The sequence below is a fragment of the Mytilus californianus genome, unplaced genomic scaffold (assembly GCF_021869535.1).
Source record: "Mytilus californianus isolate M0D057914Y unplaced genomic scaffold, xbMytCali1.0.p SCAF_7, whole genome shotgun sequence".
NCBI lineage: Eukaryota > Metazoa > Mollusca > Bivalvia > Mytilida > Mytilidae > Mytilus > Mytilus californianus.
This window is the reverse complement of record NW_026262723.1, coordinates 77,835,252-77,860,896: the sequence shown is the minus strand read 5'-3', so window position 1 is coordinate 77,860,896 and position 25,645 is coordinate 77,835,252. Positions and strand designations below refer to the sequence as shown.

The window sequence follows — 25,645 nt, the reverse complement described above, 5'->3', positions numbered from 1 at the left end:
TGGTAGCTCCCTAAAGGATGGCGGCTTGTTTTACTAAATAAGTTTACAATATGTACAAACAATTTACACAAGAATAAAAAGTTCTACAATGAAGGATCCCTGAATCTGGAAGCTTGTTCTTTTACTCGCCTTTCATATTCTGTACTTTTTTGACTAAAAGAAAACATAAGATATCTTATAAAAAAAATTATAGTAATAATTCACCCCTTTTTTTGTTGTTCTTTAAAAAGACCCTATAAACAGTAAATTAGGCTACATTAGAAACAACCCTCAAAACATAAATCTTGACAATATTCAGATTTTATTTTGTAAGTGTATAACATGATGGTATATGATCTAAATACTGTCGGTCAGTAGTGCATACTGCTCAATATAAGCTTGGTCTCTGCTTATCAATTAGAGTAGCTTTTGTCAAAAGCAAGATAAATCTCTATATCATAACATAAGAACATATAATCTTTTGGTCCATAATACTTGGTTTCTTGGTTGTATTAATAAATACAAAGAATTTTTTACTTTTTGTTAGTTTAACTAAGTTTATTTCATTTAGTGACAAAAAATTTAATTTGAAGGTACTTCTATTTTTATGAGTAACCAAACTTATGTCCATTCTGTATTGGACTGTCCTTTTCTGGTCACTATCCATGAAGATTTCCTTTTGGAATTTTGATCCAATCTAGAGACTTCTCTCATGCTTATAAGTCTTTAAGTTTTCTTTGGAAAATGCATGTGTCAAGTCAGGAATATGTTTTTTACTTGTGCTGTTGGTTGACAACATTTGATTTTGTCAGTTTTTATGGACTTCCCCTTTATGAATTTAGTGTTTTTTAGTTCAGTATTTTTGTTTCACTTTTCTTTAAACATCTTCATCAGAATTTTTTTTATACAAAAACATGCCTGACGGTTTTGGTAATTACATGTTATACCCGGGTGTAATGTAATTGAAATATATTTCAATATTGTACATATTTTTGTCATACACAATGTCACTATAATAAAAATATTTGCATTGTATTTATATTGTATACCTACCAATAAATTGTATATGCCTCTGCCTGTGCTGGATCTTTAATGTTAGGTTCATTCAATAATTCCTGTATACCCATTAAAATCTGTCAATCATAAATGTACCATTTATAATAATATTATTTCTCAAAGATTTCTTTCTAGTATTTTTAAGTGTTCAGCGAGCTTAAACACTTGATTTAAAATTGTATTTTGAAGTAATTGAAGTAATTTGGTTAGATACAGAAAGTGTAATACTTGCAAATTCTCACAAGTAAAGATTTTTCATAATAATTTTAAAATATTGATCTATCAAAATTTTATAAATGCCCATGTATGCTGATGACTATTAAGACCAAAAGCAATGTAGTAGTTTCCTGCCTTCCTACCTAACCTAACACATTTCATGCATACCCTAACACATTTGAAGTCATTTCTGGTCAAGCAGTGTTAAAGTCCAGACATTTTTGGTTAAACTTAAAGTCCAGAACATTTCCCTATATAGTCTACATGTATGTAAAGTATAAATAAACAAAAGTGTCTAAACGACACAAATGGCCCCGATCACAAAAAAAGCTTGAAGCCATTTTTAGGAGTGGAAATATGATAATCACATACTAAAAATGAGCTCAAGATGTGAAGGCGTTTAGAAAAAAGCCTGTATAACTCTTATTTTCAAGAAATTTTCAAAGTTCAAAGCCTGTAATTTCAGCAAAAAATCAGCATAATATGTGAAGATGTTTAGAAAAAAGTCTGTATAATTGTTTGTTGCGGAATGACAGGCAATGGTAAAATTATATGGCCCTGACCACTTAGTGGCGGGACTATAAAAATAAAAATCCCTTTACCTACCTTCCCTTTTTATCTGCCAAGTATAATTTTTTTGCCAAATTGCTGTTTAACAAACCTGTTTTATTGTAACTGCAGGCCTCCAATCTTTTTCTTCATCTAGCAGTGAAAGACAAACTGTTCCTGATGGATAAACATTGGGATGGAATAGTGGAGGTTCAAATTTACCTGTAACAGAAAACAATAAATTAAAGAAATAAGCAAGTTAATGTTATGATTATCAGGTTTTTTTGCATATTGATACAGTTATCGCGTAAATGTCATGTGCAAGTCACAATATGAAGCTTTTTGACGAGTGAGTGCAGCAAAGGAGTTCAAAAAGGCTTCATACTAGGTAGAGCAGCTGAAATTTGACAATATCAATATGATGAAAATCTTATAATTGATTTAGGCATTGTTTTTCATGACAGAATCAAGTTTTTCTTAGTTTTACCAGCAAAATGGAAGAGGACTTGATAATTTTGGGTCAAAAACATTCTTATAAAGCCATAATAAGAAATTAAAAGAAGAGCTGAACAGAGTTATATAACATATATAGTCACAATGAAGTTTGATAATCAATTTTTATTAAGTCCAAACTAATGACATTGATAATACAGACCAAAATGTTACCAATTCATCCATGTTAACATTTCAGCAGGAGTAAATCATCTTTTTTGATAAACTGTGATAACTACTGGTATTGTAGTTGTCTGTTTGACTATGGCAATTACGGAATACATGTTGTGTTTAACAGTTTCACTCAATTTTATAAAGAAGGGAAACTTTGTTCATCTGATGATTTAGTCACTAAGGTATTAAACACTCCCCAAAATAACATTGAGTTACCAAATGTTCAATTACAAATGCAACTAGCAGGCAGGGGCGGATTCATGCGGGGGCGTGGCAGACATGCGCCCCCTAAATTTTGCAAAGCATTGGGTTGTCCTCAGCTTAATAAAGAATATTTCGATAATTTTACCCAAAAAAAAATAAGTTGGCGCCTCGCTCAGCTCGGCAAAATTTTAACTTTGCACCCCCTCCCCCCTAACCTAAAATCCTGGACCCACCCGTGGCAGGACATGCATGGTCATTAAATTCACCCATGTCTGAGTGAAATAGTATTACTACATTATAAATACACCAAATCTTACATTTAGGAGGTGAGCTAGGATAGTCTTCTTTAAATAACATTCGTAATCTGTATAATCCTCCTTCCCATGGTGTCTGAAAATAATAATTTCGTAATATAATTTGATGATGATGATGATGAATTGGTGATTAAGGTCCAGTCCCAAATACGGCATGCATATATAAGGAGGAAAACATGTTAATGTGATATAAATATGAAACCTGTATAGTACAAAACTGAGCAGGATTTTTTACAATCTAGTTAACAAGGTATTAGTCAACAGGAAGACCTGTAATCCTACTCGACACATTATTTTTACCTAAAGCCAACCAGTCTTAGCTCTTGCTCCTAAATGCTGTGTGCAAAGCATAGAAGCTACAAATATCAATTTTCAAGTGTTTGGTTTGACCCAGTCTGGGTTAAAAAGACAAAACAAGGCAGTAAATTGACAAAACTAATAACATTCATTCTTAAAAAAAATGCTCTAAAGATGTAAACAAAATTTTTACAGTTCACTTGTGCATATTGACATAGACATGATAAATATTGAGAACTATTTGCCTAAGGACAATAAAAAGCTCCGCTGGGGCACAGCTTGATACGACCGCAGAGGTCGAACTCTGAACAGTTGGGGGAAGTATGGACACAACATTCAAGCTTGATACAGCACTGAATTTGGATTGTAATTAAATATTTGACACATAGGTTTCTGACACAGAATGAATGTGGTCTAAGAACTTAAAATTTTTAATTTACCTATTCAAACCATATCATTATTATTTGCTTTTATATATAAATCAGAAATAACCAATTTAAAATGGAAAATTTTAAAGAAAAAAAAGGAAAAAAAATCCCCCCCCCCCCAATTTTTTGAACCCCCTTATGATTCATCACCCCAAACTCAATCCCAGCCTTTCCTTTGTGGTATGGTACCTTGCAGTACAATTTCAGAAAGATCCATACACTTGAACACAAGTTATTGTCTGGAAATTAGAAAAATGCTTGTTTTTTGGCCCCTTTTTGGCCCCAAATTCCTAAACTTTTAGGGCAATTACCCCTAAACTCAAACCCAGCTTTCCCTTTGTGATATGGAACCTTGTAGTACAACTCATAAAGATCAATACACTTAGACACAAGTTATTGTCCTGAAACTAGAAAAATGCTTGTTTTTTTGCCCCTTTATGGCCCCTAATTCCTAAAATTTTGAGGCAATTACCCCCAAAATTAATCCCAGCCTTCCCTTTGTGGTATGGTACCTTGAAGTACAATTTCAGAGAGATCCATACACTTGAACACAAGTTATTGTCTGGAAACTAGAAAAATGTTTATTTTTAGCACCTTTTTGGCCCCTTATTCCATAACGTTTTGGGCAATTACCCCCAAACTCAATTCCAGCTTTCCCTTTGTGATATGGAACCTTGTAGTACAATTTCATAAAGATCCATACACTTTAACACAAGTTATTGTCATGAAACTAGAAAAATGCTTGTTTTTGGCCCCTTTTTGGCCCCTAATTCCTAAAATTTGGAGGCAATTACCCCCAAAATCAATCACAGCATTCCCTTTGTGATATGGAACCTTGTGTTACAATGTCAGAGAGATCCATACACTTACACACAAGTTATTGTCATGAAACTAGAAAAATGCTTGTTTTTTGCCCCTTTTTTGCCCCTAATTCCTAAAATTTGGAGGCAATTACCCCCAAAATCAATCCCAGCATTCCCTTTGTGATATGGAACCTTATGGTACAATGTCAGAGAGATCCATACACTAACACACAAGTTATGTCTGGAAGTTACAAAAATGCTTATTTTTGGCCCCTTTTTGGCCCCTTATTCCTTAACTGTTGGTACCATAACCCCAAAAATCAATCCCCACCATCCTTTTGTTGTATTGAGATCCATTCACTTAAACTAAAGTTAGAGTGCGAAAACAAATGTGTCTTCGGACTACGACGACGACAACGACGACAATGACGCCAACGTCATACCAATATACGACCGCAAAATTTTTTTGCGGTTGTATAAAAATTGGAACAAAACTTCTAACCTTTCCAAAAAACTATATAAAATCAATATTTACCTCTTTCTTGCCTGGTATTGCACATTCCCAATTCAATAAATTTAATGTTCCATCTGGATTTTTGGTTGGTCTGGCTACAAAACCCTGCAAAGGAAAAGAAAATGAAAACATACTATCTCAAAAAAGTATGTTAATTTGATACAGATTATTCAACTATATTAATTCCTACAGAATATTTGTTGCAGGCATACTAAAATGACAAATACAGCGCACTATTTTTAAATTACAGTACTTCCTGAACAACAAAACACAAAATTTAGTGTCATGAATGTAATTTTTTTAAATCATTTTCTTGATTTTCCATCCATTAATAATTTTACTTACAAATGGGTGATCTTTCCTCCAAGCTTTTCTTTCTTCACTTAGTCTTCCTACAGCTATGCCAGACATCTTACAAGTTCAACTGCAAAAGTACAGTACATACTGATTCATTAATAAATGTTGAAATTGGTTACATAAATTTAAACTTACTGTTGATTTAATCTACTATTTGTGGCGTAACAATTTTTGTAGATGTTGTGGATGTAGGTAAATCATGAATTTGAAGGTTCAAAGAAGAACAAACTTTTTATAGACTTTTTAGCTGACTTTGGCAACCTTGCACTTTGAACTGTAGATAATATTGCAGCAGTTGGTTTAAATTTCTGACCTGTTGAAGTTTGGTTTGATAAAACAAATTGCAATTTGGTCAGAATTTGATTGAACTGCAATAGGTGGAGAGCAACACTTACAGTCAAGTCACAGTAATAAGTTTGTTTACCCAAATTGTTAAATTATTAATAGAAGACATAAATAAACAAGTTGCTTTCTTTAATAAAAGAAATGTACCTGAACATGATTGCTTGTTTGGTTTGAGAGATCCGAGAATTATAATATAAAGATGTGTGGTTTAACCATCATTCTTTATAAACGCCAAACATTAAACAAATTATATTTTGTTGACCATAAGCAGGGGCGGATCCAGCCATTTTAAAAAGGGGGGGTTCCCAACCCAGGGTAAAGGGGTTTCCAACTATATGTCCCCATTCAAATGCATTGATCGTCCAAAAAAAAGGGGGGGTTCCAACCCCCGGAACCCCCCCTCTGGATACGCCACTGATAAGGTTTTAATAAATATAAACTGATCACCTCAATTCCAAGGAATATCAATCAGTCTCTAAAATAGTTCCACAATTTACACACCTAATAGGTCCTTTTAAATTTTATTGAATTTTCTGGGTTTAACTACAGTATGTCTTTCTTTACTTTATTTTCTTTTTATTCCTATTTATACGTTGATAATGATTAAGGATATTTACTGGATTTTTCTATTGAAATGATAATGTATAATCCATAAGGTTAAAAGTTATTCTTTTTGCAGTTTTAAATTATGGAAGAAATGTTGTAGTTTTGAATAAATATTAACCTTAACCTTATTTTTTCTATATAAGATTTTAAATTTTAGAAATTTCTTGTTTGTTGACATCGTGCAATAACATAGAATTTTATGTTTGCTTAAATGGGCTTTGCTCATTTTATTTTTAAATAAGAATAGCTTAAATTCAAAGAAATGCCCTTTTCATTTTTATTTAACCATAGAATAGTATATGTAAAGCAAACTCTACCTTTTTTCTCTTTAAATATCAACCACCTTCAACAGGATCCCTAACATGTGTCTCTAATTTAATTAGTAATGGTATGAGATATTTAAATAAGCACTACAGTCTGACTTTTATTACTCCAACCAACAGTCTTAAAGATTAAATACTCAGAAGCAACACAATGGATTTTAAATCTCTTTACATTACTCTTTCTAAATCTGTGGATAAAGTTTTTTTAATAATGATCAATTAAAAAATGTAGCTCATTAACTGCCAAATAACTACTCTGTCAATTTGAATGAAAAAAAGCATTATTAAATCAAAGGATTGTAAAAATTTGGTTTCATCCCTTTAATGTTCACAATTCACAAGCTACTAAAATAGTGTCTCATATTTTTTTATATATGCCTCCAGTTAGAAGATATACTGTTTTAACTGCTGGGTACCAAACTCCTTTCACCTTTCATCTATGGAGACCTATGCATTCCCTCAGAAACAAATTATCCAATAAATGGGACTTAGTTTTGTAAAGGATGCTCCCTTTAATAACAAATATCAAGGCCAAATCAAAGGGAAAACCATAGTTTCTACATGTATATCAATTTTAATTACAATTCTCATGAAAAATAGGTGTGAAATAATCACCTCAAAACTTAACAAGAGTACACAAGCTGAAATGTCTCACCTGCTTCACTAACCATGATTGATTTTATGTTGACAGTCCTAAAGATAAGCTTTTACTACAAGTATCACATAAACTTAACATTATCAATGATTCATGAATATGAGGTCAAGGTCAGATAAACCAAGCCAGACAGACATGTAGAATGCATGAGCAATATTCTTTACCAGATATCAATTTCAGTGTTTTTCACTTGAGAACTTTTGAAATGTGTGCCATGTGTGTTAATGTATGTTTGAGAGTTGTGGAGCAATTCTTTCTATTACACTATATAACATGAGAAGATAAGTGTCATAGTGTTAATATTATCTTCAGTTTATATTTTTGTAAAAATTTACTTTTCAGCAAAAAAGACCAGGGTGCAAGTTTTGTTCATTACTAAAAACTGTTTACACAATTCACGCATAATTACCATCAACATGACTAATAAATAAGTAACTAACTAGATTATAACAGAAAATTTGTTTATAAAACAATACTTGCCTCAACTGTTCAGGGTTCAACCTCTGCGGTCATATCAAGCTGCATCCAGCGTAGCATTTATCTTGCTTTGTTGGAGATAAACTGTCAACCCAGAGATGTGTCTTGCCTTTATGATATTATGATACATGTATTACAAACCAAATGTTGGGAACAAATGGCAATACTTTAACATGTCAACTATGCAAAATTTTCAAAGTCAGGAACCATGACTTGAAGGTGCAGTGCCAATAAACCTCTGTTGAAATGTTTCAAAGTCAAGGGTTCTTTAATATGCTGAATCTAACTGTGTATTAATATTTTGGATTTTGGGGCCTGTTTTAAAATTGGTCTACATTGAGGTCCAAAGGGTCCAAAATAAGACTTTGTTTGATTTTATCATAAATTGAATGGAGTTCTTTGATATGCTGAATCTAACCGTTTTTATATTTTAAAGTTTAGGCGCTGTTTTGAAATTGGTCCACATTAAGGTCCAAAGGGTCCAAAATTAAACTTTGTTTGATTTCAACAAAATTAAATTCTTAAGAGTTCTTTCATATGCTGAGTCTTAACTGTATTTAGATTTTTGAGTTATGGTCGTTTTCAAATTGTCCACATTAAGATCCAAAGGATCCAAAATTAAAGTTAGTTTGACTTTAACAAAAATTGAATTCTTGGGGTTCTTTGGTATGCTGAATCCAGACATGTATTTAGATTTTTGTCTCGCCTTGACGGAGTCAAAAAGCCAGACACAGGCATGCTGTTTCCAGTTTCAACAACGTATTAGTTTGTGATTAGGTCTAGTTTATGGGGAACCACTAGTGGTAGGTCAATGATGTTTGGTATGCAGTTGTATAAGCATTGGCATATCTTATTTCCATGGAGATTAGTTGGCCTCACCCCCCTCAGTCATGGTCTGTTGACTAAGAAACTTTTGCTTAGTTTACATGTATAGGTTTGTGATTAGGTCAGTTTAAGGGGAACCATTAGTGGTAGGCCAATGTTAACTGGTATGCAGTTGTATAAGCATTAGCACATCTCATTTCCATGGAGATTGTTTAGTCATGTACCTTCAGTCATGGTTCATTGACTTGGAATATTTGCATAACTAACGTGTTCAAGTATTGCTATTTTAATTTCAACATTTGCATTATCAAAATTACAAAAAAGGCGAGACATATCTCTGTGTTAACAGTTTATTGATTTTAGGCCCAGTTTTATAGTTGGTCAAAATTGGGATCCAAAATTAAACTGTTTGATTTCAACAAAAGTTGAATATATTGGGTTCTTTGAAATGCTGAATCTAACTGTATCTAGATTTTGGGCCCTGTTATCAAATTGGTCCACATTGAGGTCCAAAGGGTCCAAAATTAAACTTTATTTGATATCATTAAAAATTGAATTCTTGGGGTGCTTTGATAAGCTGATTCTAATCATGTATTTATATTTTGGATATTGGACCATAATGGGTATTGTCCCATTTCAAATTTTTAAGTTCTTAGACCACATTCATTCTGTGTTAGAAACCTATGCTGTGTCAAATACTTTAATCACAATCCAAATTCATAGCTGTATCAAGCTTCAATGTTGTGTTCACACTTGCCCCAACTGTTCAAGGTTCGACATCTGCAGTCGTATCAAACTGCACCCTGTGGAGCATTTTATTTCTGTCTGAATTAATTAATATGGTCCTGCAGAGAATTCTAAATATTGAAGAGTTCCATCTGTAGGGATAATTTTTGTAACCATCTATAGTTTTCCAACAGACAGATGTTAAACCATGTCCTCAACTTTTTATTATTTTCACATAAGAACGAAATTCAATAAATCCAGACACAATAAGAGAAAATGGAACATATGTCACAGATATCAATTTAATATTGAATGGGATAAATATTAGGCTATGGCTACCATCCAAACAATGACTGTTCGAATGGGACAAATATTGGGCTGAAGTGATCATTTAAAATTTGAATGTTTGGACAAAATTTTGTCAATCTTTGATATTGCTTTTTTAATTTACCCACAAAGTTTCAGGTGGACTAATTGTAAGGTTTTGAAATAGCATGGTGAGATGGAAAAATATCAGCCCAGCTATTACTTTAAACACCAAATGGTATGCATATTCAAGACGAGAACATGTTAATGTAATATGAATATTAACCCTGCTTTGTACTAGACTAACTCGCTGAGCCAGATATTTAACAAGCTAGCTCACAAGGTAACAGTCTGCAGGAAGACACTGCATGTCACCTTACCTTGACACATTATTCTAACTCTGAGCAAACCAGTCTTTGCTCTTACTCCTCAATGCCGTGTGCTTACCGGAGAAGCAGCAATTTCCAATTTTAAAAGTCTTTGGTTTGACCTCGCCGGGGTTTGAACCCAACACCTCCTGCGACAGTTAAATAAATATCAGTCTATGAGGATCATTTTAATATTAAATGGTAGGATAGAACAAATGATAATTTATCCAACTGAATGATAAAATAGAAGAATGGAGTCTCAAAGACCATTTTAACACTAAATTGTTAACACATGGATGGAATAACCATGAATATTGGGTCGCACAAATTTCAGGCATCAGAAATCATTTTAGCACAATGAATGGTAATTTAGAGTCAATCAACAGGGTATTGCTGTCAAACTCAAATGGGCATTATGCCTTGCAGCAAACATATTCAAAGTAAGAGATTATGCATGAAAATGTTACTACATATTACAACTTTGTTCTGGAATGTAAGTCTGACAGGTGTTGGTAGGAGTGCTTGAATTATTTCAATTTCCATCTCTTAGTTATAAATGAAGAACACAAATACATCATGAAATTTAATCTGCTATACAACATTTAACATGATGACATTACAAGAGATTCTATGATGTAAGAATTAATTGAACTCTCGCAGAGTTCATAAAGTATCATGTATATCATTTTTGATTTAAGATATGCATTCTTTCCTTAATAAAATATTTCAATAGTCATAGCTTCAGTAGCAATATAGTTTTTTTTTTCCTTTCCAACTTCATCACTTATAACCCATATATGACAGCTTAGTTCTAAGATAGATATTTGAAGATTAAAAGTTCAAGTTCTACTTATTTTCTGATGATTAATAGTCACTCATTTTCTTAATAAACGATGGAGGCTTGTTTTACAAAATAAGTTTACAATATGTACAAACAATTTACACAAGAATAAAAAGTTCTACAATGAAGGATCCCTGAATCTGGAAGCTTGTTCTTTTACTCGCCTTTCATATTCTGTTCTGTTTTGACTAAAAGAAAACATAAGATATCTTATAAAAAAAATTTTTTTAACAATTCGCCCCTTTTTTTGTTCTTCTTTAAAAAGACCCTAACAGTAAAGCCACATCAGAAACAACCCTCAAAACATAAATCTTGACAATATTCAGATTTTATTTTGTAAGTGTATAACATGATGGTATATGATCTAAATACTGTCAGTCAGTAGTGCATATTGCCCCATATAAGCTTGCTCTCTGCTTCTCAATTTATAGAGTAGCTTTTGTCAAAAGCAAGATAAATCTCTATATGATATAGATATATCATAAGATAAGAACAGATAATCGTTTAATCCATAATACTTGGTTTTTTGGTTGTATTAATAAATACAAAGATTTTTTTTTACTTTTTGCTATCAAAGTTTATTTCATTTAGTGACCAAAAATTTACTTTGAAAGTATTTCTATTTTTATGAGTAACCAAACTTATGTCAATTCTGAATTGGACTGTCCTTTTTCTGGTCACTATCCATAAATATTTCCTTTTGGAATTTTGATCCCATCTTGAGACTTCTCACATGCTTATAAGTCTTTAAGTTTTTTTGGAAAATGCCTGTGTCAAGTCAGGAATATAACAGTTGTTTTTCACTTGTGCCGTTGGTTGATAACATTTGATTTTGTCAGTTTTTATGGACTTCCCTTTTATGAATTTAGTATTTTCTAGTTGAGTATTTTTGTTTTACTTTTCTTTAAACATCTTCATCAGAATTTTTTTTATACAAAAACATGCCTGACGGTTTTGGTAATAACATGTTATACCTACCAATAAATTGTATATGCCTCTGCCTGTGCTGGATCTTTAATGTTAGGTTCATTCAATAATTCCTGTATTCCCAGTAAAATCTGTCAATCATAAATGTACCATTATTAATATTATTTCTCAAAGAATTCTTTTCAGTATTCTTCAGTGTTCAGCGTATTGTATTTTGAAGTAATTTAATTAGTTTGGTTGGATACTAATACAGAAAGTGTAATACTTGCAAATTCTCACAAGTAAAGATTTTTCATAGTAATTTTACATATTGATCTATTAAAATGACGTAAATGCCCATGTATACTGATGACTACTGAGACCAAAAGCAATGTAGTAGTTTCCTGCCTTCCTACCTACCCTATACATTTCATGCATACCCTAACACATTTGAAGGCATTTCTGGTCAAGCAGTGTTAATGTCTAGACATTTGTGGTTAAACAGTAAAAGTTCAGAACATTTCCCTGAATAGTCTATATGTATGTAAAGTATAAATAAACAAAATGTGTCTAAGCGACATGAATGGCCCCGATCACAAAAAAAACTTGAAGCCATTTTTAGGAGTGGAAATTTGATAATCGCATACTAAAATAGAGCTCAAGATGTGAAGGCATTTAGAAAAAAGTCTGTATAACTCTTATTTTCACGAAATTTTCAAAGTCTAAAGCCTGTAATTTCAGCAAAAAATCAGTGCAATATGTGAAGACGTTTAAAAAAAAAGTCTGTATAATTGTTTGTTGCGGAATGACAGACGAGGGTAAAATTATATGGCCCCAACCACTAAGTTGCGGGACTATAAAAATAAAAATCCTTTTACCTACCTACCCTTTTTTTCTGTCAAGTATAATTTTTTTGCCAAATTACTGTTTAACAAACCTGTTTTATTGTAACTGCAGGCCTCCAATCTTTTTCTTCGTCTAGCAGTGAAAGACAAACTGTTCCTGATGGATAAACATTGGGATGGAATAGTGGAGGTTCAAATTTACCTGCAACAGAAAACAATAAATTGAAGAAATAAGCATATTGATATGGTTAAATGTCATTTGCAAATCACAATATGAAGCTTTTTAGTGAGTGCAGCAAAGGAGTTCAATAAGGCTTCATACTAGGTAGAGCAGCTGAAATTTGACAATATCAATATGATGAAAATCTTATAATTGATTTAGGGATTGTTTTTCATGACATAATCAAGTTTTTCTTTGTTTTACCAGCAAAATGGAAGAGGACTTGATAATTTTGGGTCAAACTTATCAATATCAGGTCAAAAACATTATGATGTCATAAAGCCATAATAAGAAATTTAAAGAAGAGCTGAACAGAGTTATATAACATATATAGGCACAATGAAGTTTGATAATCAATCTTTATTAAGTCCAAACTAATGACATTGATAATACAGACCAAAATGTTACCAATTCATCCATGTTAACATTTCAGTCAGGAGTAAATCATCTTTTTTGATAAACAGTGTGATTACTATTTATCATTTGTATCTGGTATTGTAGTGTATTGTAGTTGTCTGTTTGACTATGGCAATTACAGAGTACATGTATTGTGTTTAACAGTTCCATTCAATTTTATAACGAAGAAACTTTATCTGATGATTCACAGTCACATAGGCATTTTAAAAACACTCCCAAAAATAACATTGAGTTTCCAAATGTTCAATTACAAATGCAATCTGCAGGACATGGTCATTAAATTTACCCATGTCTGAGTGAAATAATATTACTACTTTATAAATACACCAAATCTTACATTTAGGAGGTGAGCTAGGATAGTCTTCTTTAAATAACATTCGTAATCTGTATAATCCTCCTTCCCATGGTGTCTGAAAATAATAATATCGTAATATAATTTGATAATGATGATGAATTGGTGATTAAGGTCCAGTCCCAAATAAGACATGCATATAAAGGAGGAAAACATGTTAATGGGATATGAATATGAAACCTGTATAGTACAAAACTGAGCAGAATTTTTTACAATCTAGTTAACAAGGTATTAGTCAACAGGAAGACCAGTAATCCTACTCGACACATTATTCTTGAAATAAAATGCTCTGCAGGGCGCAGCTTGATACGACCGCAGAGGTCGAACCCTGAACAGTTGGGGCAAGTATGGACACAACATTCAAGCTTGATACAGCTCTGAATTTGGATTGTGATTAAATATTTGACACCAGGGATGGGCACGATTACTGACAAATGTAATCGATTAATAATTGATTACTTGAAGGATTTTTGTGTAATCGATTAATAATCGATTACTCTGATTTTTGTATGTAATCGATTGCAATCGATTACTTTAGCAAAAGTAATTACATTACTTTTCGATTACTGTCAATTACATGCTACAAAATTACAAATTAAAAAAAGTAAGTTAAACACAGAGTCAATTATGTTGTTCAATGTATGTATAGTGGAAATTTTGAACTTTACAAAAATAGCATTTAAAGCATTGTTTCCAAATTTTATGTTGACAGTTGTTTTCTAGATGGAAGCTCTTACTGTCTAAGGATCCGAAATATTCAAAAATTCTAGAAATTTTGGTTTTCAATATGACTGATTGGTGATAAAGTTCTTGCAATGGCATCACATTGCATCAATCACTTCTTTATATTTTAGGTTATTATCTCCATATTTTTGCAAATTTTTGCTGTCATACTGACTAAAGTAAAGTTTTTTTGTTTTTACTCATTATTAACAGCTATATTATTTGAATATAGTTCATTACAATGTTGAAAGTTTACTCTGAAAAAAAAACTATAAAAAAGTAGAATAATTAATTAGTTCAGCTAATTTTAGAGATGAAAATTTATAATTTGTAATTACATGCATGAATTAATCCTTTTGTTTTGACAACCCTAATTACAGGCTATAATACTGCCAATGGAGTACAATTATAACCTGGTGCAATATAATGTAAATCTCCTCTTAATTAGACATAATTGAAATCAAAACAACAAAGTGTTCATCTTATTGATTAGAAGTCTTTGTTTATCTGATTAGTAAAGACAAGAAGTTTGTTGAGAATTTTGTATTCTCATTTCAAAATTATAAACATTTTATATTTTTTGTGCAAAAATTGGATACATGTATCTCTATTTCTGAACAAGAATTTTAATGCATAGCCATTGGTTCATTGTCAAAAGGAATCCGTGTACTTTGTAATTTTTATGTCATAACATTATAATGAATCAAATGTTTATCTATTCTAAGCTAAAATTCCAACTATTATTGAAAATTATGCTTTGAGGAATTTTAATACAAATAAGCTTACTACTGCAATATAGTACAGATTTTAACTTAAGACTTATTTTTTATTTAAATCTATTTTCTTATTTTTATATAAAAGGTCTTAAATTATTGACCAGCAAGAAAAGTCATTTGTTTCAAAAGCTAGATATATACAGTATAATTTGATAGATCTGGTTGAAGCAGCTGGAGCCAATAGATAGAAACAAGGCATTTGATAAACTCTTAAGTCATATCAATACATTTTATTTTTATCTGTACTATAAAGTGATGAATACATACATACTTTCATATAAAATAGATTATATTTCATCAAGCTATTTGACCAAAGTAATCGAAATGTAATCGAAAAGTAATCGATGATTACATCATAATTTTTGCTGTAATCGATTAAATTACGATTACATGTAATCGAAAATATCTTCGATTACAGATTACTGTCGATTACTGGAAAAAATGTAATCAATTACAATCGATTACGATTACAGATTACGATTACCCCATCCCTGTTTGACACAGCATAGGTTTCTGACACAGAATGAATGTGGTCTAAGAACTTAAAAATTTTTAATTGGACATTCACCTATTATGGTCCAATATCCAAAATCTAAATACATGGTTAGATTCAGCATTTCAAAGAACCCCAAGAATTAAATTTTTGATGAAATCAAACAAAGTTTAATTTTGGACCCTTTTTGACCTCAATGTGGACAAAGTTGATAATGGGGCCCAAAAATCAAAAATCTAAATACATGGTTATATTCAGCATATCAAAGAACCCCAATAATTCAATTTTTGATGAAATCAAACAAAGTTTAATTTTGGACCCTTTGGACCTCAATGTGGACCAATTTAAAAATGAGGCCCAAAATCCAAAAACTTAATACACGGTTAGAATCAGCATATTAAAGAACCCCAAGAATTCAAGAATAAAACCCCATTGAAATTGGTCAAGAAATAAGCAATTTATACGAAGTATCTTCTTTTGCACAATACTGTGCAATTGAATATTTCTTGCTATTGCGCAATACTGTACAATTGACAATTTCTTGCTATTGCGCAATAATGTGCTATTGGATATTTTTTGCCATTGCACAATACTGTGCAATTGAAGATTTCTTGCTATTGCGCAATACTGTGCAATTGAAGATTTCTTGCTATTGTGCAATACTGTGCAATTGAAAATTTCTTGCTATTGCACAATACTTATTATATAATAATTGACACATCCTGTTTGGTGTGTATCTCCTACCATATCATTATTATTTGCTTTTAAATATAAAACAGAAATAACCAACTTAAAATGGAAAATTTTAAAAGAAAAAAAAAGGAAAAAAAAAAAAATACCCCCCCCCCAAATTTTTTCAACCCCCTTATGATTCATCACCCCCAAACTCAATCCCAGCCTTCCCTTTGTGGTATGGTACCTTGCAGTACAATTTCAGAGAGATCCATATACTTGAACACAAGTTATTGTCTGGAAACTAGAAAAATGCTTATTTTTGGCCCCTTTTTGGCCCCTTATTCCTAAACGTTTTGGGCAATTACCCCCAAACTCAATTCCAGCTTTCCCTTTGTGATATGGAACCTTGTAGTACAATTTCAGAAAGATCCATACACTTACACACAAGTTATTATCATGAAACTAGAAAAATGCTTGTTTTTTGCCCCTTTTTTGGCCCCTAATTCCTAATATTTTGAGGCAATTACCCCCAAAATCAATCCCAGCATTCCCTGTATGATATGGAACCTTGTGGTACAATTTCAGAGAGATCCATACACTTGAACACAAGTTATTGTCTGGAAACTAGAAAAATGCTTATTTTTGGCCCCTTTTTGGCCCCTTATTCCTAAACGTTTTGGGCAATTACCTCCAAACTCAATTCCAGCTTTCCCTTTGTGATATGGAACCTTGTAGTACAATTTCAGAAAGATCCATACACTTACACACAAGTTATTGTCATGAAACTAGAAAATGCTTGTTTTTTGCCCCTTTTTGGCCCCTAATTCCTAATATTTTGAGGCAATTACCCCCAAAATCAATCCCAGCATTCCCTGTGTGATATGGAACCTTGTGGTACAATGTCAGAGAGATCCATACACTAACACACAAGTTATGTCTGGAAGTTACAAAAATGCTTATTTTTGGCCCCTTTTTGGCCCCTAATTCCTTAACTGTTGGTACAATAACCCCCAAAATCAATCCCAACCTTCCTTTTGTGGTATTGAACCTTATGGTAAAATTTCATAGAGATCCATTTACTTAAACTAAAGTTAGAGTGCGAAAACCAATGTGTCTTCGGACGACGCCGGACGACGACGCCATACCAATATACGACCGCAAAAATTTTTTGCGGTCGTATAAAAATGCTCTAAAGATGTACCCGTTTTGGTATTTCATACTGACTTATATGGTTTGTATTAGCTTAAGACCCTTCAAACATTAATGTGATAGATATATTAAAGACTGTTTTACAAAAGGATGGAACTGTTTTACTTTCAAAGTCGTATTATAGTGATATCTGTTATGTACGGATTTCGACTCTCACCGGTTAATTTCTTCTTTTACACGTGCTTTTTAAACTTCCTGTTTAAACATACACAAGTTTCTAAATTGTTTTTTAAGTGAATTAAACTTATTTTAACAATCATGAAGCGTTCTAGAATCATTAACAAGCAGTTTCAGCTTCTGTTTGATGATGGAAAACAGGTTTTTCCAAGAAAATACCGCAAACAACCGCACAGGATTTGAAATTACCGGAGTTTCATTAGACCTTTTCTAACAGTTACAAAAAGTTTTTTTACCTAAAATTTCGTGGGGAGAAGGGGGTGCGGACTATGTACCACTGCGAACTATACAAGCCTTTCTACGGTAAACAAAATTTGTACAGTTCATTTGTGCATATTGACATAGACATGAGAAATATTGGGAACTATGTGCCTAAGGACAAAAATTGGATCAAAACTTCCAATCTTTACAAAATACTATATGAAATCAATATTTACCCCTTTCTTGCCTGGTATTGCACATTCCCAATTCAATAAATTTAATGTTCCATCTGGATTTTTTGTTGGTCTGGCTACAAAACCCTGCAAAGGAAAAGAAAATGAAAACATACTCAGTTGAACAGCAAACGCCTGAATCTGACAGATAAAGGTCAATCTGTCGACACAAAAAGTACCCGTATGTAAAATGTTTACGCCCACAAACAGTGCCATCTATAATTTTTTCTACAGCATCTTTGAGAATGATGTTCCGTTCTGTAGGAAATTAAAACATTAAATTAACTAAAACATAGAATAGTAAGTGTAGAAAACAAATTAAAAGATATATTTGCACATGACTGGTTATGCATGATACGCTGGCAATGTGCGCAATGTCCTTTAATCCAAGATTGAAAATTAGTTTGTTTCCTACGTCAAAATGGCGGATTCCAATGTTTACATTTTTCCATCAATTTGAGAGGTGACACAAATTCGTATCCAATCATTAATTTGCATATTATGTACTGTGTAGGGTAGCTTATCCAATGGCATTTACTGTTATAAAGTGGCTATACGTTACCATCCATAGTTGCAAAAGTGGGATGTGTTTTATGTGTATAGCTGAAGAATGTTTGTGTATTCATTTTTACGGTAAAAAATCAATGTTATCTTCATTATATTTCCATGCATACACAAGTCATGACAGCAAATGCATTTTTTATAGAATTTTAGGTAAACAGACATGTTTAACTGTCTGCTTTAGCAAAAGTTCGTGTAAATAAACCTGATGGGTCGTTATGAATTCAAGCACAGCAGACAAACACGATCATTGATGTTTGTTTACCTAAATTGCACGTTGTTGTTACTTAATACTTAGAAATAACCACTATTGTGTTATTATTGTTTAACAGCAGATAAAATTAATTTTACAATTGTATTTTAATACTTTCAAGAGTTATATAATACACCCCGCCTAAGAAATAGGTCTAGCTAGGTTCAGGCCATCAGGGACTTCCTTTATTAGGTCCTTATTAAAAATGAGGTTGTAATGATGTAAATTACCATATTTACATTACAGCATTTTTTTGCATTTGATATTTTTCATATACATGTATGTACAAAGAGAACAATAGAGTATATGAACATACATGGGTTTAATTCCCACCCTAGACATTAATTTTAATACTCATTATAGGACAGATTGCAATAGTCCATAATGTAGTGTCAAAAATGCTGTTTGATGTGGCCAAGTCCTCAACATCCTTTTTTCTAAGTATACAGCAGCTCCTCTAAGGATAGTAAGGGAACACCTTATATGTTGTCCTGTCTTTTATGTCTCTCTTATTTCCTTATTTATATTATTATATTATTATATTTCTTATATTCTCATGTAGTAAGCTAAAAAGCTACAATTCCTCTTTTTCCTCATCTGCCATAAATGTATTCAGTGTTGATGTCTGTAAAGTGACTTATAACTGCTAACAGACATGACACACACATTATTTGGACTCTGGTGGATAGTTTTTAGTCTGTCATCTCATTGGCAATCATGCCACATCTCTTTATTTTAGTACAGGTTAAGTATTTAAAGTACTAAGTGACTAACAAACATTAAATCATTTGAAAGAAAAATTCTGCAATGATTTCAGTTTACATTTATCAACAATAAAATTTTGTCATTATGTTTATAATGACCACTGTAATTGTGAACTGCCATGACTGTCTTGTGCAAAATTTCATTTTAATAAGTTCCCTAATGAATTCTCTGCTAATGAATAGTATATAGATGTTTAAAAAAACAAATGTATGTACTGATTCCAGATTAATATTTTGGGCTATTAGTTCAAAAATAATTGATGTTTTTTAATTAATTGAATAACAACTTATTGCAATAATCATGATAATCATGATGATAGCATACAAACTAGCATTCTGATATGTGATACATATATAACTTTATGCAGCTTTTTCTGAAATTGTAATGTATGTCATAAAAAAGAGATTTTTGGTAAAAGTTAGCAAAATTGTCAGTATTTCAACCACATTCGTGACATTTAGGCCGAGGAAACTTAAATTTTTAAGCGCAGAGATTGACAAGCTAAGTCATGACTGTAAATTCAGAAATTATTATTTTATTTTATTAAAGTAAATAATGCGATTAAATTGATTATCCCAATAAAAAGAACTTGCATTCAGATTTGATACTATGAGATTTTTCTGATATTAGAATAATAAATATCTCATTGTTGTCTATTCTTCAAAAAATTTCTGAACATACTGTTTTTAAGTCAGCTTTGTTTTTGTCTGAGACTACTATAACATGGGAAGTGACCAATCTCTACATTATAGTAGTCTCAAGTTTTTGTTTTGTAGTTCAATTGACTATGCATTTTAGAGCAGTTAAATATGAATTATGATTAAATTTGAAGTTGATTCAGTATATTTTATGACATAATAACACTGTTTTATTTAAACAAAGCATTTTCAGACTTTATAGACTGATCAGCTTAACTAATCATTCACTATTCAATCAATAATTTAAGTAAAGAGTTAGGACTCAACAGTTGTTTGTAGGACTTTTGAATACAAATTTAAGGAAAAAAATTCAAAAACTTGTAATAATAGGAATGATGTGAACTGCATGATATCAAATTTGCAATACAGCTTTTTGTTCAGTTTTCTTTGTGTTGATTATAATGTTTTAAATCCCTTTCTGGACTTTTGGATGTTCAGATTTTTTCTCTTGATTAAGAGCGAGCAACATAATGTGTACATCTTATATAGTTTCTTATCTTGGGGGCGGATCCAGCCAAATTTAAAGGGGGGGGGGGGATGTTCTTAACCCAGGATAAAGGGGGGGGTTCCAACTATATGTCCTCATTCAAATGCATTGATCGTCCAAAAAAAGAGGGGTTCCTATCCACTGTATCTTAAAGCAGGTATAATATAAAAAAAATTATACTTCTGTCCACTGCAAATTGACTTTTTTTTCATTCAATGTCAATGTTCACAATTTTGAAACATGTATTGTCTACATTTTCTTTTTTTCCATATCGTATTTTAATGTAGTGTAAAGTTAAATTGTAACACAAGTTCTGCTGACAAATGGCTGATAAACCCCTCTTGTATGTAATTTTTTTGGCATGAAATCAAATACATTTTTTCTGTTATATGGAATAAACCCCCTTCTCTTTATAAAAGACCTGCGACTCTTTTCACAAAATAACTTAAGATTAAAATTGATCGTAAGTTATACTGAAATGTGTATGACTTACGAGTATTTTTACTCTTAAGATTTTTTGTGAAAAGAGTCGCTGGATCTGCTGAAAAGTTCTTGCTTTTCTCAGAATTTGCCATTGTTGCATCAGGATAAAAGGCTACCAATAATCATGCCTGACGATCATTGAGGTCACACATAAAGAACCCATCTCTTTGCAGATCATAGTAGAAAAACAAAGATAGTTGGTAACATAGATGTATTGTAGAGAAACAATTCCATACAGAATCTCTGTCAATAAGTTATTTTTCCACTCTTAACAGTGAAATCTTAAATATGTAAATTGATCAGGAAGCCTCGCATCTTGAAAACTAAAATGTCTGAAGGAGAGAACTATTGGTTCACAATTGATGCTGTGTTAGAATTTATAATAGCACTCTTTCTTTCCCCATTATTTATCATGATCAGCATACAAAGGGACAATCTATAAGTTCTACAGTCTAAATAACTTTGTTAAATCTCATTTCTGATGCAACATTTTCAGTGAACCAGATTAAAAACTTTCTATTTTAGATACTTATTTATATATAAAAATTTAATTAATTGAAGTCTTACAGTAGAGTGAAATTTATATTTAAAAAACTGTTCTATTAACAACCAACATGTACAAACACTAAGTTTATTTTCATATCCTTTCTAAGAATATTGATACAAAGAAAATAAAACAAAGACTTGTATCATTCCATTTACCAAAAGGGTGTTTGAAAATATACAATAAGTCCCAAGTTTCAGAGAAAAGCCAGTTGTGTATAATTTTCTCTTTTGCAAGTTTTCAAAAACCTGTAAGTACTTGAAAAATGCCATATTCAACCATTCCATGACTATTTTAATGTTACAATAGTAGAGGATCATGAAATATGGAATAGTTATTCAAGAAAGTGTCGAAATATAACTACAATCATTAATTTTACTTGAATTTACTGTTGTGAACTTGCAATTTCCTACGATGCTTGCATGGAGTTATCTCCCTTTGATCTCCACTTCGCCATGAATAAGCTGACACAAATTCGTGTCCAGTGAATTAACGATCAATTATCATGAAAATTTCAAGTAAAAAATGGTTTTGCTTCATATTTTATACCCCTCAACACGTTACCATACCTATTTAAGGAATAATTAGGAATTTTCCGTGGACCTACGCAAATTTTCAGAAAAAAAGTTTAACTTCACTTGTGAATTTAGAATACTTTAACAACACTTTTTAATAATAATTATAAGGAATAATGAAGCTTATTCACTCAAGAATTGAACACTTTGATTTTTATTAATGTACGAGTACAAATAAGACGATACGAGTAAAAAAAACATGAGGCATGAACGTTTACCAAAAAACCGTAAACTCTGACCTTTTGTTACGTGACCAACGTCTTGACCTTAGAAGCCATTAAATCGTTTGCCGTCCAACTGACTCTCACAAAAAAAATGTTAATTTGATACAGATTAATCTACTATATTAATTCCTACAGATTATTTGTTGCAGGCATACTAAAATGACAAATACAGTGCATTTTTTTTTTAATTACAGTACTTCCTGAACAACAAAACACAAAATTCAGTGTCATGAATGTAATTTTTTGAAATCATTTTCTTGATTTTCAGTCCATTAATAATTTTACTTACAAATGGGTGATCTTTCCTCCAAGCTTTTCTTTCTTCACTTAGTCTTCCTACAGCTATGCCAGACATCTTACAAGTTCAACTGCAAAAGTACAGTACATACTGATTCATTAATAAATGTTGAAATTGGTTACATAAATTTAAACTTACTGTTGATTTAATCTATTATTTGTGGGGTAATAATTTTCGTAGATGTTGTTGATGTACGTACGGTAAATCACGAATTTGAATGTTCAACGAAGAACAGATTTTGTATAGCCTTTTTGGCTGATTTTGGCAACCTTGCACTTTGATGACTTAACTGTACCTATAGTTTATTGCAGCAGTTGGTTTAAGTTTCTGACCAGTTGCAGTTTGGTTTGATAAAACAAATTGCAATTTGGTCAGAATTTTATTGAACTGCAATAGGTGGAGAGCAACACTTACAGTCAAGTCACAGTAATAAGTTTGTTTACTCGAATTGTTAAATTATTAATAGAAGACATAAATAAACAAGTTGCTTTCTTTAATAAAAGAAATGTACCTGAACATGATTGCTTGTTTGGTTTGAGAGATCCGAGAATTATAATATGTGTGGTTTAACCATCATTCTTTATAAATGCCAAACATTAAACAAATTATATTTTGTTGACCATAAGGTTTTAATAAATATAAAGTGATCACCTCAATGCCAAAGAATATCAATCAATCTCTAAAAATAGTTCCACAATTTACACACCTTAAAGGTCCTTTTATATTTCATTGAATTTTCTGGGTTTAACTTCAGTATGTCTTTCTTTACTTTATTTTCTTTTTATTACTATTTCTACTTTGATATTAATCAAGGATATTTACCTGATTTTTCTATTGAAATGATTATGTATAATCCATTAGGTTAAAAGTTATTCTTTTTGCAGTTTTAAATTATGGAAGAAATGTTGCAGCTTTCATGGTTTTGAATAAATATTAACCTAATCCTTATTTTATCTATATAAAATTTGTTTGTTGACCATATTGACATCTTGCATTAACATAGAATTTTATATTTGCTTGAATAGGCTTTGCTCTTTTTATTTTTAAACAAAAATAGCTTAAATTCAAAGAAATGCCCTTTTCATTTTTATTTAACCATAGAATACTAAATGTATTTAAAAGCAAACTCTACCTTTTTTCTCTTTAAATATCTACCACCTTCAACAGGATCCCTAACATGTGTCTCTAATTTAATTAGTAATGGTATGAGATATTTAAACAAGCATTCTATGAGTATTGCCTCGCAATACATAGCCCCCTACCGGTTAAAAATTCATTGTACTGGAACAAAATGCTAACTTGATCTATAACTTGTCATGGTGTAAACTATAAAACAAATATCAAGTCAATATCTTGAAGCATGACGAAATAAATGGGGAATGTGTCCATGGGACACAGATGATGACCCCGCTTGCATATCATATAAAGTTATAAAGGGACATAACTGAAGAACAGTAAAAGTGACACTACCCAAATTTGTACTTGATTGGAGTTTTGTGATAATAAGTATTGTGTATATAAGATTCATAACATTTGGTTGAGGCAAACTAAAGTTAGAGAACGGAAATGAAAAATTCAGCATTTTTTCTGTTTGTAAAGGGGCATAACTCTAGAACAGTAAAAGTGACACCACCAAAATTCAAATTTGATCTGTGTTTTGTGGTACAGTTTTGTAATAAGCATTGTGTATAAGTTTCATAACATTTGATTCAGGCTAACTTAAGTTAGAGAACAGAAACGAAAAATTCAGCAATTTTTCCATTTGTAAACGGGTGTAACTCTAGAACTGTTAAAGTGACAACACCAAAATTCAAACTTGATCTGTATTTTGTGGTAATAAGCATTGTGTATAAGTTTTATAACATTTGGTTGAGGCAAACTAAAGTTTGAGAACGGAAACTGAAAATTCAACAATTTTTTCATTTGTAAAGGGGCATAACTCTAGAACTGTTAATGTGACTCCACCAAAATTCAAACTTGATCTGTGTTTTGTGGTAATAAGCATTGTGTATAAGTTTCATAACATTTGGTTGAGGCAAACTAAAGTTAGAGAACGGAAACCAATTTTGGAACGTACGTACGTACATACATACAGACAAGGGTAAAACTTAATACCCCCACCGCTACGGCGGAGGCATAAAAATTTGACGTCATAGTTAATAGGTGATTGTTGCTTGACGTCAGAAGGTTATTAGGAGACAAAATTCAGCTTAATACCAAAAGTGTAAATACGTTTATTTAGGGGAAGGCAAACCAGGACAAAGGGACTAAGTCTGAATGGATTGTGGCACTGTGCTCTCTGTTTTTTATTAGATGATATAACGTAAAGTTTATAAATCAGCTTCGTATTAAATATAATTTCATTGTTATTATTACTCCACAGATTAGAAAGAAGAATAACTTGGATTTGTATCCTGTTTCCCCATGAACCATTCAACGAACGATAAAACGAAAAATTAGAATCTATTCAAAGATCACAGTTATAAATGTAAAATCGTACATATATGTTAGGGTAGTTCTGCAGTTCTATGTATTTTTCAAAAGAGCAAATGGTTTAAAAGGAAAATCCTTTCTCATTTCACGAAACTTACCGCTGGAAAAACTATGTCACGTGAACGGATCAATTAGACGCTTTGCAATAACGAACACCTTCTCGTCAAGCGTTTGTCTGATGT

The 25,645-nt window shown here is 31.7% G+C and overlaps 1 protein-coding gene across 9 annotated transcripts; it reads right to left on the bottom strand.

The window, feature by feature from the left end:
- On the bottom strand, positions 1-25,637 carry LOC127709060 (SUMO-conjugating enzyme UBC9-B). 9 transcript variants are annotated; one of them, XM_052214401.1, is made up of 7 exons: positions 25,471-25,570; positions 22,962-23,040; positions 5,048-5,131; positions 2,988-3,060; positions 1,913-2,022; positions 1,033-1,112; positions 1-153 (listed from the first exon to the last, which is right to left on the bottom strand). In XM_052214401.1, the coding sequence occupies exons 2-7, from the start codon at positions 23,025-23,027 to the stop codon at positions 84-86; spliced, it is 483 nt and encodes a 160-aa protein (XP_052070361.1). In that variant the 5' UTR covers positions 23,028-23,040; positions 25,471-25,570; the 3' UTR covers positions 1-83. The 9 variants fall into 9 exon arrangements, with proteins under 9 accessions (XP_052070361.1, XP_052070360.1, XP_052070356.1 ...); XM_052214400.1 differs by having other exon boundaries at positions 2-153; positions 25,562-25,637; XM_052214396.1 differs by lacking the exon at positions 22,962-23,040 and adding an exon at positions 5,372-5,450 and having other exon boundaries at positions 2-153; positions 25,562-25,631.
- Positions 25,638-25,645: the final 8 nt, after the last annotated feature.

Coding starts and splice junctions, on each gene's coding strand:
- LOC127709060 (XM_052214400.1), bottom strand. CDS start 23,027: ATGTCTGGCATAGCTGTAGGAAGACTAAGTGAAGAAAGAAAAGCTTGG. Junction 3,061..5,047: donor CAATACCAGGCAAGAAAGAG/GTAAATATTGAT, acceptor TATTATTTTCAG/ACACCATGGGAAGGAGGATT. Junction 2,023..2,987: donor TCCTAGCTCACCTCCTAAAT/GTAAGATTTGGT, acceptor TTTCTGTTACAG/GTAAATTTGAACCTCCACTA.